The following is a 15529-nucleotide window of genomic DNA, read 5'->3' as shown; positions in this document are numbered from 1 at the left end:
TTTGTCATTTTTTTATAAAATGGAAAATAAACGTTTTTTCCCTCTTGTGAACTCAATCCGGGGACATAATGTACATTATATACAGGGTCCGGCAACACTTGTGTCCACCCCCAAAATCGTCTTTAATTTTAACGAGAAAATTTTGAAAATTTGCATACGCTCACAGTTGACAAAGCTCTAGAAGCTAACGCAAAAATTTGTTTTTTATCACTCATAGTTTTGGCGTCGCGACGCCTTAAAAATCTAATTTTTAGGTAATTGTGAGGATTTGTGATATCAACCCCTAATTTAATTGTTTTTCAATATAAATGTGTTAAAAATATCTCAGTTGTTATTTTAAATTGTATGCAAATTGTCTTTAAAATTTGAGAAAAAAATGCTGTTTTATCAAGTTAGTTTCCAATTTCATTACGTCAAAATTGGGAACTACGTTTACACCCATCTGTCAACATCTTGTGTCACAAATGACATCTATCCTTTGGCTCGCTTTAGATTGTAACAAAAGTCTTACTTGATGAAATTGTTGCTTTATCAATGTTAATTAATGATTTCTGGTGTCCATAAAGTGCAACATGCCCGTGTTAATCAAAATTAACTTTTATAAGAGTGAATGAAGTGACTTGTGAAATTTTGGTGTAAACGTAGTTTGCCACTGCGCTGTCATAATTTTGAAAACTAACTTGATAAAACAGCGTTTTTTTCGCAAATTTTAAACACAATTTGCATTAGATTTAAAATAAAAACTCAGATGTTTGTATCACAGTTATGTTGAAAAAAAATTGAATTCGCGAATATTTCCGCAAAAACTCAAAAATTGCTAAAAATTATACTTCTTAGGCGTCGCGACGCCAACCAAACCGTGATAAAAAATAAATTTTTGCGTCACCTTCTAGAGCTTTGTCAACTATGAGCGTACAAAAATTTTCATAATTGTAACTTTAAAATTAAAGACGATTTTGGGGGTGGACACAAGTGTTGCCGGACCCTGTATACAGGGTCTATCAGAACTGGCGGACCAAAATAATCCCATGGATAAATGATCTTCTGCAGATAAAGAGAAAATTGTTTAAAAAAATCCATTCTTGTTGGCTTTTAAAATAAGAACGGTTTTAATTGACCAATCGTGTCGTAGATGTAAAATTACCTTAAAACATATATTTTTTACCATAGAAACCTATTTAATTGTTGCAAAAAATAATTGACTGTTATGTCATAACAAAGTATTTCTGACAATTAGACAGTCATTCCAAACGTTGATTTGTGGTTTCATTGTATTTAATAATTAATTATGTTTACCCCGGAAGAATATTTTGATATGGTCTTGTTGTATGGAGAGTGTAATCGCAGTGCAACAGCTACTATCCAGCAATACGCACTTCGTTTTCCAAATAGGGAACAGCCTAGCCGAAATGTTATTTTAAGATTAGTACAGAGAGGAAGAGAATCTGGTAATTTAAAAGTATGCAGAAGGGAGGTTGGGGGTGCCCCAAGAACTGCGAGAACCGTGGACAACGAGGAAGCGGTTATTGAGATTTTTGAAGAGGAACCTGAAACGAGCATTAGTATTGTGGCCAGAAATCTTGAAATGTCCACCTCTTCTGTTCAACGTATTCTTAAAGACGAACGAATGCACCCATTTCATTATACTAAAGTGCAATGTCTTACGCCGGAAGATTATCCTCTAAGAGTGGAGTTTTGTACTTGGCTTCTGCGGGAACATGAAGCAAATGAGAACTTCGTCAAAAGCATATTGTTTACAGACGAATCTTGCTTTCAAAAAGATGGATTTTTCAATCAAAGAAATTTTCATGTTTGGGGGCGGGATAATCCGCACGTCTTCAGGCAAAGTAATCCCCAGCAAAGATTTTCTGTCAATCTTTGGGCTGGAATTTTTGGGAACGCCATAGTAAATTGTTTTGAGAACAAGTTATACGCAATTATAAAACATCACATTCTTTCAGGTTGGCCCGTACGAATTTCCCGCCAGACTCAACGGCCAAATTTATACAAATTTTTTAGTTGATGATTTGGACATGCTGCTAGACAATATTCCTCTACAAAGATTAAGAAATGTTGACATTAACAATATTTGGTTCCAACATGATGGATGCCCAGCACATTTTGCAAATGTAACTAGGAACCATTTAGATGTTAGATTTCCTAATGCATGGATAGGCCGCGGAGGCCCAAGACGTTGGCCCCCCAGGTCGCCAGACCTTACGCCCTTAGATTTTTTCCTTTGGGGACACGTCAAGAATTTGGTGGACCGAAATATGCCTGAAAATATTAACGTGTTAAGAAACCGCATTCAAGAAGCATTTGCTTCAATAACAGCTGAAATGGTCAGTAATGCTAGGGCAAGTCTACTGAGAAGAGCTGCTCTGTGCATTCAAGTGGAAGGAAGAAATTTTGAACATTTACTTTAAAAACTATTTACCTATTTTTTCAAATTTATACCGCTAATTCATTCATTTTTGTTATTTCTGTATTCATTTACTAATCTGTTTTTCGGATTCTGTTAATTTTAAAGTTTGAGTTTATTATTTCATTTTGTTGGTCTTAAAATAAACTTGTCAATTTTTATGAGAAGACGTCACCTAAAAAATTACGTCAGTGTAACAACAATGCAAAAATATTTAAGATGCATCCATAGTTACAAATAAAGCAGGAAAAGCTAATTTTCAGGTAACTTAACATCAGCAACACGATTGGTTAGTTTAAATTGTTCATTTTCTGATCACTATTAAAGATGGATTTTTTTAAACATTTTTCCAATTATTCCCAGAAGATTGTGAATACATCGTTTCATTTTGGTCCGCTAGTTCTGATAGACCCTGTATATAGATATATAAATCTGGTTTATTCCAAATAAATATTTTTTTAAAATGATACTTTTATACTTATAAGTTTTATTATACTATTTATATTATAAGTTTATATAAAAAAAATAATATAAACACATTTTAGTACACAGAGATAGGCAACACTTTATACAAGATTGTACAACTGTGAGTAAGCAGCTTGAAAAATGTGTTCTTGGAATCTTCTGTTTTTTTACTATTATTAGAGTAAATTAGTATTAGAGTAAATTAATTAATTTATGTTTTACATTTACATAAATTTACATTTACACTATTATTTGTAGTCTAATAATTTACTAATTTGTCTTGACCTATTGTTGGATTTTACGTGGGCACACCTCTTCAAGATTATGTGAAAAAAATTAACATTTCTAAAATTAGAACAAGAACAATGGTTTTTCTAGAATGCTAAGGACCCAACAAACTATTTATTTAAGAAATTTTTCACTGAAAAACTAAAGTAGCAATTTGTAGATAACGTGCAGATCTTTTTTTCTTTAAATTTGACACTCACTCAATTTGATGAGATCTTAACGATTCCTTAATTCCACCTGAGCACGTGTCAAAATTATCTTTTTTTTCAAGGTCATATTATGTAAAATTTAGCATGTTAACCAACTCATAAATCTACAATTTTATTAGAAAAATATTACAATTAACTTCTTTGTAATGAAGCTATATAATCTAAAGCTCTTTGTATAGCCGCTGGTATTGGTGGAGGCGTCGGCAAATGTTCACCCTGTGGATGAAATCCGTTCTCATCAGCCACATACGCTAACCTGATGACCTGACCTTCTGGCGTCGTGAACTGATATTGTCCCTGTATCACTTGTGTACCATCCTTTAAGAAACCTTGTTCTTCAGCAAATATTTGGTTTTCTGTCTCGTAAGCGTAGTTGTACGAACCATCAGGATTAATGTCATTGAGTTCTCGAACTGTTTTAGCATCTTGGTCATTCACTTGAGCCAGAGAGAAGCTTAAGACCGATAAAAAAATCTAAAATGATATCACTACAATGTGTTGTTAACACTAGGATTTATGGGGTTAATACATCAGACCCGTAACCAGTTAACACTTGGAATTAATGGCGTGGTATTAAACACTTACGATGACTTTCATATTTGCATAAATTTATTGACTGTCTGTATTGTGTGGTTCGCACTTTCATTCTCGAAGACGCATCTTCTTGTAAGTTTATATAAATGTAAGCCAACAAAGTCGCAGATTCTCCCACAAAAGTGATAGTGAAAAAATTGCAAAATTTGGGACAAGTGGGGTTGACACGGCTAATATCTTCAAATATAATAAAATTCATTGTGAAAATTGCCGAGTTTTGAATAAAATCGCACTTTCACGTCACAGAATGAAAGAATTGAAATTTGTCGCTCTTTTACGTCTAACTATATGATTACCATCTTGGTCAGACTGTAAAAAAATTTTCTTATCTTATTATTGACGAATTGACATTTCCCAAAAAGCCGAAACGTGTAACACAAGAATTTGCAAACCATTGAATAAAAATGCTGTTAATTCAAATTAATTTATTCAGTATTCATCTTGACGTGGTGGCAACGTCGCCAAATAATCTAACGCCTTTTGAATCTCTGGAGGAATCGGTGGAGGAGTCGGAAGATGATCGCCTTGAGGTCTATACCCGTTTTCATCAGCTGTGTAAACCACCCTGAACGTGTGTCCTTCTGGAGATTGGTACTGGTATTGTCCTTGAACGGCTTGAGTTTCAGGTCCTTTTTGGTACCCTTGTTGGTCCTCGTAGATACCATTTCCTGTTTCGTAGAGATAGCTGTGGGAGCCATCAGGATTAACTTCGGCGTCTTGTCGAAGGATAGGGACGTGATGCTGAGGAGATGCGTCCGAAAGGACAAAAAGAGATAAAGTAACCTGAAAATGACAATCAGAGACTTCCTGTGTGATTTTTGAACTTACTAGAACCAGTTTCATTGTGGACTTCCAACTGTGGCACAAATATTTTTTTTTCTATATTTATATTCAAAATAGTCCCCTCTAGTGATCCGAGAATTATGTAAAATTTGTGCACGGTTCTATTGTGTCATTCTATAAGTTTGCTTTAGATTAGATTTTTTCTCGTGCGACTTCTAACTAATTGTACCAAATTTGCAAATTATCCCATGGAGATGATCGTTATATAAGTTATAAATTGAGTCAAAGGCCGTCTGGTGAAGAACCGTGCAGCTTTCATCAATTAAATTTTTTCTTTCACGTACAACTGTTATCTTAGCGATATATTCAAAACCGGTTCTGTTTATACATCTCCATTAGTTTTTCTCGGAATTATTAAAATCGAGGCTTAATTTTTCAGTCTGTTCCATATGCATATGTGCTACATCTTGGAAATCTTTAAAGTATGATGTAAGCGAATGATGTAAGAAGCCCCATCAGACGAAACAATGACATTTGTCTTTAAAATATTTTTCTCAAACTTCTAGTGAATCGCGGTTCAATAAAATTGCTCTGATTTCCTAAATGTGTCCGAAAGGTGTCGAAACGAAATTTCCAATTTCATCACTATTGATTCTTTCATTTACTTGTTCTTTAATGATTTAATTTGTTCTTACAAGAATTTTAGGTTGGTTAAAAGTGGTGCTGTCTCTGTAAACATGTTCTTAACAACAGTTGTTTGTACCGCGTGTTAACAAATTGGAAAAAATTTGGTTTATACGGTTGCTTGGGAAATGCCATTAGGTTGCATTGAAAGTGAAATTGTATAGTATTTTTGGAGGCTTGGGTACACAATGGCGTAATAATTTTCAAATTAAATATGTACTCCTAGAATTCTTGTCTTTTCTTGTAAAGTATTTCTGCGACAAAACTAGTAACATTTATTATAAAGTTTTGAAATTTTGTTGGTTAATACTGTAGATCAATAATTGCTCTAAAATTTTGTAAACTGTTACAACAATTAAGCAAGCAGCTTAAATTTTACTGTTAATCTGTCAAAACTGTCAGAATTACAAATTTTATTTATTTAAAATACATTTCTATATACTGAAATTTCAAAATTTGTAGTCAGATTTAGATCTACAAAAAAGTAATAAAAAATTGTAAAATGCTCAGTCTAGTTGTAAACTAATATTTTTTATAATTTTAGTACACTTTTATGTGTGGAAAATTTATTCACTGCTTGAATTGAAAATTAATTTATAGTTTCCTTTATATAACATCGTGATAAATTATACGCGAAGCAGTGAAAGCATGAGCATTGTTTGCTATACCATTTACCAACGTCAGACACTAAATAAACTCTTATATTTAAAATAAGAACGATAAACTTGAGAATTTGCTCATTTATATCCATATCTTAATTGAATCTTTAAAACGACATCACCCTTATTTACAGTCCACCATTTTTATTTTTATGTCTTAAAAAAAATATTCAATGGTTCTTTCAAGCTGCAATTCTTTCTTCACCTCCAACAAAAGGAGTTTTGTAATTACAAGAGACCATTATGTGACCCCACGTCTCAGATTTCATTAAACATTATAACGCAGTTTTCACCAGTTCAAGGTAGCAACAATAAACGATAATTTCCAACATAAATATTTTTATTGGATTTTTGGCACAGGAGCTGCTGTAACAGACAGTCTATCCCAGTGCATTCATGTATACAATAATACAGTGTAACAGTCAAATACAAAAAATGGCAAAGTAGGACAAACAATAGCCTAAACCTGAACTTTACAACTTAAAAATTAAATAAAAAACTATCGTCTTGATGGGGGTTCCGGGGTGGAAGGCAACGACGCTAAGTACTCGAGAGCTTTTTGGATAGCCGCAGGAATTGGTGGCGGAGTGGGTAAATGGTCACCTTGTGGCTGGAAACCATTTTCGTCAGCGATATAGGACAATTGGATTACTTGACCTTCTGGCGATGTATATTGGAACTGTCCTTGAGCAACTTGAGTTTCCTGATCCTCTTGACCGGCATTTTTCAAGAATCCTTGTTCTTCAGCAGTGATGCTGTTCCCAGTCTCGAAACTAAAAATCTCAGTTAAGACCCCACTAATACCTAATTTTAACCGACCTGTATTTATAGGAACCATCGAAATTAACTTCTTGTTCTTGTTTAAGAATTGGAATAGGTTCCGTTTGAGAGCCCTGTGGCGCAGCTAACGTTGTAGCGACCAAGGCAACAAGAGCGATCTGAAATCAGTTCCCACGATCATTAATTGAGCGTCTCTTTTGTCGCTTTAGAAAAGTCCTAATTATTGTTGTGACATTCTCTGTTGTGCCATTTCGCGCCTAGAATTGCAAGTGATTTCCTAGATTGAACTAAACACGAAATCGAAGGTAATTATAGAGTCCGCAAATCGCAGAAAAACAAGATATCGCAGCAGGAAATTTTAATTGAGACGCAAAACTGAGATGAAACGATAAAATTCAATGTCATTGGGTAAAATAAAGGTTGCGATTCACCAGATTAATTAAAGTAAAAAAAAAATCACAGTCCGGGAATTTTTGCAGAAAATATCACAACTCAAAATTTTTAACTATCGGCACAATCACAAAACCACCGCGGCACAATACTTACAACCACTTTCATTTTTGCTTAGTATGACAATACCACCACAATTAACTGATGTTCATTACGAGATAAATCCAATATTTATACCTTAAGATCGTTACGAATCTCCCCCACCCACGTCCTGGTCCTAACCAACCTACTCCTGTGAAGCACATCTTCAAATGAATTTACCCCCCACTTTAGTTTAAGGTCAGAAGTCGTACTTACCCAATTTCTTTTCTTGTAATTATTGTTATTCGAATTAGAGACCTTCAGAGTCCAGTTTAATGTCTTTTACTAGAAAAAACTCTTCCGACAAAGGCTCAAGTGGATTTTAATTATACTTAAAGTAAATAAACTGTTTATTTGAGATTGGGCAATTGTAAAAGCAAGAGTGCATTATAGCGAGTTATTGGACCTTGATTTTTGGGCAGAAATTGTTCGATTTGTTCGAGGAATTTTACAAGCTATTGTTAGTTATCGAAATTTGTATCGGGTTAGAAGTTTCACAATTTTTTTCAGACGGAGTTTTGGGCAGTGGCGGTTGAATAACAGGATCCGGTAGCTATTGCGTCAAACATTCTCGAAATTTTTAGATGAAAATCTAATTGGAAAGAAGTGGAGATTTAAGAACTTAAAATGGTCTAAACATTACGGATAAACAAAAAGTTTTAATTTTTTATGTTTGATGTCTTCATTTAAATTTTCCTTTTAGTTCAAAATTACATATAATAAATTTTAGAAAGAAAAAAATTTTAGCAAAGCTACTCATTTCCACCACGTTGCTTCTCTCTGGGAGGCTATTTCTCTCAATTTTTTTCTTTAAAACTGGGCATCTGATATTTAGAATTTACGAAATTTTGAATATTTAATTTTTGAAATTTTGAATTTAATTTGAACTAGAATTTTAAATCTCCACCACGATGATCTGAGAGGCAATTCCAATTCCTCTAATTTTTTTTCCAAAATTTTGCAAATTAACCTTGTTTAATAACTTTACTTAACTAATTAAAATTTTATAGAACTAAAATTTAAAATATTGTTTTTTCAAATAAATACAAAAATCCCTCAATCTCAGAGATACATCTTAGAGTTTGTAATAAGTGGCAGATTTATCGACTTTTGACCTCTTTATTTCATATGTAAGTAGGTAGGTAGTTACAAAAAACTCATAACTATTGGAAGTTTGGGAAAATTTGATTTTTCCACAAAATCGTCTTCAATAATTTGTAGTTCAAGGAATTTAATCACCAAACAAAATTCTTACTCCACACGTCATTTACAACTGTCTTGCGGCAAAATTTCATTAAACCGTAGGTATCTAAGAAGGACAAAACAACAAAAAATATTTGTAAACACTGCATGTTTTTATTTTGTAACTTCAGTGACTAATATAAATTTTATCGATTTATTATTAATATTTTTTTATAACTGCTTCCACGTGAACGCTGGCTGCAGTTCTTCAAACAGTGTCAGTGGCGTGACGAGCCAAATTTCGTAATTTTAATGTTGAAGAAAAGACAATGACAACATAAAGGAAAGCGCTTATGAGTTCATTATCAAAATTAGAAATTCCCGAAACATGATAAATTGCTAGAAAAAAATGTTACCAAACTCGATGCATAATTATCAATTTTATCACTCAGTACCTCATTTATCATTCAATTTGGTTTTGCTGCAGTAGTCTTACTCGTCTCAAATTCACACTGAAATTAATTAAAGTGTGTTCCTTTTAATTTATCTTTACAAACTTAACCTTTCTGAATTTTCCGAGCATGATTTAAATAATTACACAAAGGCCAAACACTGTTTATCGCATTATTGCATCACCGAGAAAAAATCATGACCCAACGGTCACATTTTGTAATTTAACAATACTTTTACCTACTCCACACATAATTTTGAGCGTGTTTTTTATTACTTAACAAAGTCGCAGTACAGTTCACATGAAGACTGAAAAAACAAGCAATTCTTTTACACGAAAACCTTCAACTTTGATTTCATCATTACAGTTATTTGTATAAATACAACACATTCACTCGATTCCTATAGATCGGTACCGTCACAAGTCATAGGTGCCAAAATCATGATTATAATTTTCTCATTAACTGTTTTTGTTTGCTTAGAATGTGGTTAAGGTTTGGGTTTCCTTGAAGATGTGCTAATACGAGCGAAATCCTAGTGCGTTCTTCTGGACGAAAGGAAAATTAATTTCACTGCTTGCTCTATTTCATTGCACTTGACCTCTGAAAATAAACTTGAATTCTTCTCGTGCACTGACCTACAAACAACATTAACTAGTTTAGATATAACTGGCTTTCATTCATGAATTATTCAATTTACGCCTCTAGTAATTGGTTTAATTTACCTCCCAACACTTTCAATAGATTAGTGTTATGTAATTTCTGGAGCTTTCTCTGAGTGGTCCCGCCGAAATAATAAATTTTTCTTCACCACTTCCTTGTCCATATTTTTAATCTCGCAACATCTCTTGCTTTTGACCTCCTCTTTTCCTTGGACTTTTATCATCTATATAATTATCAGATATCTGTAATATTGATGAATGAATCGTGATTCATTTAACTAGGTGATGTGGTAATAAAAATTCGGTGTTGTTTCCCTATCATAACCTTGTCGATTGTCTTTAACTCGCTACTTGCAGATGAAGCAAGCCGAATTAGCTCTCTTGTATTTGGTTATGTAAAAAATTGCGAGCCGTTTCTAAATCTTCGTATGCAATTATATGCAGACCAAGGAGGTTCAAAAACCAAATCCCATACATGAGAAAGGTCATATCTGAAATCAGGGGTCAGAAAATCAATATTATGTAACCCCCATCGGCAATCATTAGAAATAGTAGTCATTTCTTTTAGGCTTAGACTTGACAGATTTAGGCGAGTGAATCATTTCGGGATTTCCTAAAGACGCTGCAAAATGATGTCAATCATTTTATGAGATGAAAGTGTGCTGCAACGATAAACTGCGCGAATTACGTTTGCTTACACAATATCTTTCTTTGCAGATTACGCCTACATTTCACAGAAAGTTGGATTGGAAGAACTACAATTATTAATGGCACTATTAGTAGTATGCAATGTCGTATTATCGAGCTTTCAAAGAAATACTTTTGCAAGGACGAGCCGTAATTGATGCAGAAACTGTTTTATTGTTATTAAAAGCCATTTAATGGAAGAATTATTCGTGCAAGCTTTATGAAGAATTGCGTCTAGTTGTGTCACAAGTAACGGTGGAAGACATCGAAGTTACGCAATTTCACAGGTCATTCTTGAGGTGGAATTTTAAATGTCCTCGGGTACTTTTCTTGGAGAGTAATTAGCTTCAATCGAATGTATCAAAAATATTTGTTGAATTATAAAAAAAAATACCAAAGTCAAATTAGTTACAGATAAAAATTGTTCGCCAAAAGAAACAAAACAAAAAGAAACATTCAAGAATAGTAAATGAGTCTTTTTCCAGTATTTTATAAAAAATACTCGGTAATTAACAATACCCCAACTGCATTAAAAAATGTGACAAATTTTCTACCTTCTTTGGAATTTGGATAGGCAGCACATATAATTCTCAAACGTTAATTAAGTTGCATATCTATCAGAAAACGTTTATTGAATTTTTAAAAATACAATCTAATTACGCGACATTTTTTGCTTAAAACTAGAAACCAAAAATCTTGCTTAAATTTTTTTTAAAGGTAAAAGCTTTTTGTTTCAAGTACGTTCTCTGAAGGACGCTTGTTTTCTATATACATAATTCTCTTGGGATTTACGAACATCTTTTAAATTCACACCTTACTTTAAATCCTTCATATGCCTTTAACTGGCATAATCAGATGCAATTTGTATTGTTGAAAAGTTTAGTTGCATTTTTGTACTCAATCGAAAACAAAATTTGATAAATCTATTAATTTTTATATTTTAAACGATCCAAATTTTTAGATTTTTTGAATGCTTGCACCAATCTTTTGACTATTAATTTTTTTGGAAATGTTCCAATATACAGCTCTGATAATTTTAAATGAAATTTGGAAAAACTACTTTCTTAAACACAATAACTACAAATTTTTATAAATGACAAAGAAAAGGACTTTTAAAATAACTATAATACCTAGTTTGAATGCCAAACTAATGAATTTTAGAGGTTTTACTTTTATTGGTGCTCTTAATAACAATAATGCCAATTAACAAAATTTTAAATTTATTTTTAGGACTCAAAACATCTTATTACAGTCTTCAAAAATTGCAGGACAATACTTTGTCATTTGACCTACTTTTAGAACTAAAAATTAATTAGCAATCATTCATAAATTGAAAATTAATAAACACAATTTATAATTCACATCGTATATTTATTTTTATTACACATATCTTACTCCATACAGATAAATGCATAAATACCTACATAAATATTACACTGATATAATCACATATTGAGTATTCAATAACCAGTCCATTGCAGTCGTCAAGAACCTCAACAGATTTATAAGATTTACTACAGAATAGTTTTACTTTTATGGCAAATTTATAACCATACTACTTTTACGATTGCACGTTTATGAAATATGTGGGAAACTCTAAACATCACATTACTACCGAACAATTTGGTGAAAATTGATTCAATATCTGTATCCGTTACCTCCTCCTCCACCGCCACCGTTTCCGTTACCACGAGGATATCCATTTCCACCATTTCCTCCGTTTCCTCCATCACCGCCTCCACCACCACCGGCAGCTTCTTCCGCCGCGTTTTGCTCCAAGGATTTCAAGATTTCTTCAGGGATTGGTGGAGGTGTCGGTAAATGAGCTCCTTTGGGTACAAAACCGTTCTCGTCAGCGGTGTACTCAATTTTAATTTCTTGTCCATCAGGAGCGGTGTAAGAGAACGACCCAACAGCCGATTGCGCTTCGTTTTCGCTTCCTGCATTCTTCAATTCCCCTTGTTCTTCCACTTTAATACCATTTCCAGTTTCGTAGCTAGAGATACATTCTAAGCACGTCGGACAAGACTTTCGGATTACGTTACCTATATTTATAGCTTCCATCACCGTTATTTACGTTTTCGTACGACAAAATGGGAATGGCTTCTCCACCTGGCGCGCCGCCAGCACCTCCAGCGCCTCCGGGACCACCACCTCCGCCAGGAGTTCCATAAACTGGTCGTGGTCCTCCATTTCCTGAGGAAAAATGTCAATGAAGGAAGAAGGTGCGGAGTATTTATGGAACATATTAGATTTATAGTCGAGATTTATATAAAAGCGACACGCACTTTGCATAAGTACATGCAAGCGCGCTTCCTTTATTACACTGTTGATACCATCACTTTGTTACAGAGCAAAGAATGAGAGTATTGCGTTTTAGAAAAAGAGCAACCTATCACGGTGCACTGAATTCCATATACAGAGGATTAACTAATAGATTTTTGTTCTTTGTCCGAATAATATTAGTACAGGGGGATAATAAAAGTCGTGACAAGCAGTGTTGATTACAGTTGACATGAAGAAGCGGTTCTTATAATTAATTTTTTAACTAACTAATTAGTCTAAAAGACGATTAAAACAAGGCAATATAAAGAAGACTGAAAAATCGAACATAATCCAAAAATCTAAAAATTTTAATGGAACTGAACAATATTAAGAATTTGAAGAAGCAAATAATTAAAAACTTAAAGAAGCAAAATTTGAAAACTAGGGAATCTGAAAAGGCTAAAAATTCTAGAAACTCCATTTACAAAACTATGATCTAAAGAAGACTTTGCTAACATTTCATAAGAAAAGAAGATAGAAGGTCTAAAGACAACTAAATTTGCCTGTAGATTTAGTTCATTTTTAACACGATGCAAATAACTTTAAAATGTTTAAATAACCCAAGAAACAATAAAGAATTGTCTAAAAATTATTTCAATTTTTAATAGAAGTATTTTAAAATTCAAATTTGTAGAAAAACTGTCCAGTTTTTGGCACTGATACATACCACGTCCGCCCCCGTTTCCTCCAGGTCTTGGAACCCCTAGTCCAGGTCCACCCCCTGCACCACTTGCGCCATTGGGAGGCAAATAGGTGTTTTCTAACCTAGCTGCTGAACACACTCCTATCACAAACGATACCCAAACCTAGAATTTTTGGAAGTTTGGTACCACTTTGAGCTCTTAAATCCAAAGAATGAAAATTTTTCACTTACCAGTTTCACCATATTGATTTCCCTAAACCACTACTAACTAACATGAGTACCAACTAATGTTTCTATAAGATCATCCTCTTTATATACTTACTTTAAAGTATAGTAAAAGACAACAACCCCACTCTGGAGAATTAATCAGAACAGCGAAACGAGATCATCTCCTTCATGAAAATAAAAGTAAGGATGGTACATCATGAATTACCCCGTTTAGAACTTGAAGCGCCTTTCACACATATCGCTTTCCTATATAAGTATGTAATTTTTTTCCAAATTGCTAATAAAGCATAAATCATAATTAATTGCCCGTATTAATACAAGCGATAATATCGATAAAGTTGGGCAAGTACATTTATTTAATTATAATTTTTACCACCAAAGAATGTGGTTAATTTTAATTTAAATGGAAATGAAGATCCATTGTTCTTAGTGACGTAACAGTAAGTTCATCTCAAAAATTGGAGCAATGTCCCAAGCCTTGCAAGGATGAATCTCACTTAGTCCTGTATCCATATTAGGTAAACATTCACAATTTAAGACCAAATCGCTGAAAAGGCTTCATTAGTGCCTTAATGTTTTTCTCAAATGGCTAATTTATTCTTCACTAACAATTAGTAGATACAAAATTACCCAAAGATGGCGACAAAACGTTAATGTCAACAAGATGTTATAATTGGTGTCTTCATAGAAAACCAATGATATATAAAAATCCAAAAAAGAAATTACAACATAGCAGACATCTAACAACTGTGGGGAATGTCGCACTCGTGAACGTGATAGTCCTAATTAGGTTAAAATCAGATTAAATCATTGAAAGCATGTGCAGGTGTATGGATGACATGTCTTTGTCTCCAAACTTAGTGTTGGTGTTGAGTGAAGTTGATGGTTTGGATAAAACCACCTTCACACTACTCCGCATTGTTTTGTGGATGCAATGGAACACCCGTGGTATTGTAAAGAGCAGACATAAGTCGTCTATATCGTGCATTGTGTTATGCAAAGGGTAACTGATGTACTTACCTTTGTCAGCGGGTTCATGAGAATATTCTTCGCGTTAACCTTTGACGGAACGTGTCAGTTTAAAGACAATAAAATCATCGTCACATTATAACGCTCAACTTGACACAAAGAATTGCGTACAATTCTTCAATCCATCAATGAAACTGCTTCAGTGGCTAAGGTCACCACAGTAAATCCCTTTCATAATGAGTTTGAAGAGCATGCAAATCTAATATCCTGTTTTATGTTCAACGTGAACCGCTCCTTGGAAAACTCCAAGCTGCCACGAGAAAATAATTCAATATTGTCACAAATTTTGTTAAGAAACTCTTATGTAATTAATTGCTGAAGCTTGGTAAAATATTTCTGCTACGCAATAAATACTACACACACAAAATATTTAACATCATATTATCTTCGGCTCAGTGTCTGATGCCAGTGTAGCCATGTCCCAGTTACCGACAAACTAAAGATGAGACTGTGTTATGCAATTACAAGCAGGTCATCTTCGACGACTCAGTTTACCTCTTACGGGTTGAGATCCGTTGTCTAGTACAAGACCACTTTCATTTGTGGCTATATATAGCTGAAAATCTTAAGAACTTAACCTACGCATTTTAACATCTGTCCTGTGATTTAATTGATATTCAAGCACAGTAGAATGAATTGGCGCTTTCGGCGTTTATGAATTATGGAAACTACAATACAAAATTGAAGATCGCAGTGAATAATGGGGCTATGTGACATTTGGTTTAGAATATCAGATTTTTGCAAAAACACCTTTTTTCTGATGTGCTTTATACTTATATGATCAGGTTTTCTTAATTTACCAAAACCATAAAGTTCGGAGACGACCTCCTTGGAGATTTTTTTTATAAAGATAATACATTTCCTAAATTCTTTAATTTATTTTTAAATCAGGTAATGCATTTCCTAGAA

The 15529-nt window shown here is 33.5% G+C and overlaps 3 protein-coding genes across 4 annotated transcripts; all 3 read right to left on the bottom strand.

Moving 5' to 3' along the window:
• Positions 1 to 4407: 4407 nt before the first annotated feature.
• On the bottom strand, positions 4408 to 4821 carry LOC148175111 (endocuticle structural glycoprotein ABD-4-like). The gene is made up of 2 exons (XM_088036999.1): positions 4807 to 4821; positions 4408 to 4761 (listed from the first exon to the last, which is right to left on the bottom strand). The coding sequence occupies exons 1-2, from the start codon at positions 4819 to 4821 to the stop codon at positions 4408 to 4410; spliced, it is 369 nt and encodes a 122-aa protein (XP_087893125.1).
• A 1652-nt stretch (positions 4822 to 6473) lies between these two features.
• Positions 6474 to 7503, bottom strand: LOC148175110 (endocuticle structural glycoprotein SgAbd-4-like). Its single transcript, XM_088035619.1, has 3 exons — positions 7431 to 7503; positions 6924 to 7042; positions 6474 to 6877 (listed from the first exon to the last, which is right to left on the bottom strand). The coding sequence occupies exons 1-3, from the start codon at positions 7440 to 7442 to the stop codon at positions 6604 to 6606; spliced, it is 405 nt and encodes a 134-aa protein (XP_087891745.1). The 5' UTR covers positions 7443 to 7503; the 3' UTR covers positions 6474 to 6603.
• A 4473-nt stretch (positions 7504 to 11976) lies between these two features.
• Positions 11977 to 14733, bottom strand: LOC148175109 (pupal cuticle protein 20-like). 2 transcript variants are annotated; one of them, XM_088035615.1, is made up of 4 exons: positions 14612 to 14733; positions 13388 to 13526; positions 12441 to 12591; positions 11977 to 12391 (listed from the first exon to the last, which is right to left on the bottom strand). In XM_088035615.1, exons 1-4 carry the CDS (start codon positions 14627 to 14629, stop codon positions 12034 to 12036), a joined length of 666 nt encoding a protein of 221 aa, XP_087891741.1. In that variant the 5' UTR covers positions 14630 to 14733; the 3' UTR covers positions 11977 to 12033. The 2 variants fall into 2 exon arrangements, with proteins under 2 accessions (XP_087891741.1, XP_087891742.1); XM_088035616.1 differs by lacking the exon at positions 14612 to 14733 and adding an exon at positions 13595 to 13639.
• Between the last annotated feature and the right edge of the window lie 796 nt (positions 14734 to 15529).

This window comes from Gnatocerus cornutus, chromosome 5, assembly GCF_029298725.1.
Source record: "Gnatocerus cornutus isolate USDA-ARS CGAHR chromosome 5, icGnaCorn1.1, whole genome shotgun sequence".
Classification (NCBI taxonomy): Eukaryota; Metazoa; Arthropoda; class Insecta; order Coleoptera; family Tenebrionidae; genus Gnatocerus; species Gnatocerus cornutus.
Note: the sequence above shows the minus strand (reverse complement) of the source record. Positions and strands in the feature narration are given on the sequence as shown.

Excerpts from the sequence above, each read along its gene's own strand:
- LOC148175110 (XM_088035619.1), bottom strand. Across the intron at positions 6,878-6,923 it reads GATGGTTCCTATAAATACAG|TTTCGAGACTGGGAACAGCA; the intron begins GTCGGTTAAAAT and ends TGAGATTTTTAG.
- LOC148175109 (XM_088035615.1), bottom strand. Across the intron at positions 12,592-13,387 it reads AGGAAACGGGGGCGGACGTG|GAAATGGAGGACCACGACCA; the intron begins GTATGTATCAGT and ends ATTTTTCCTCAG. Across the intron at positions 12,392-12,440 it reads GATGGAAGCTATAAATATAG|CTACGAAACTGGAAATGGTA; the intron begins GTAACGTAATCC and ends ATGTATCTCTAG.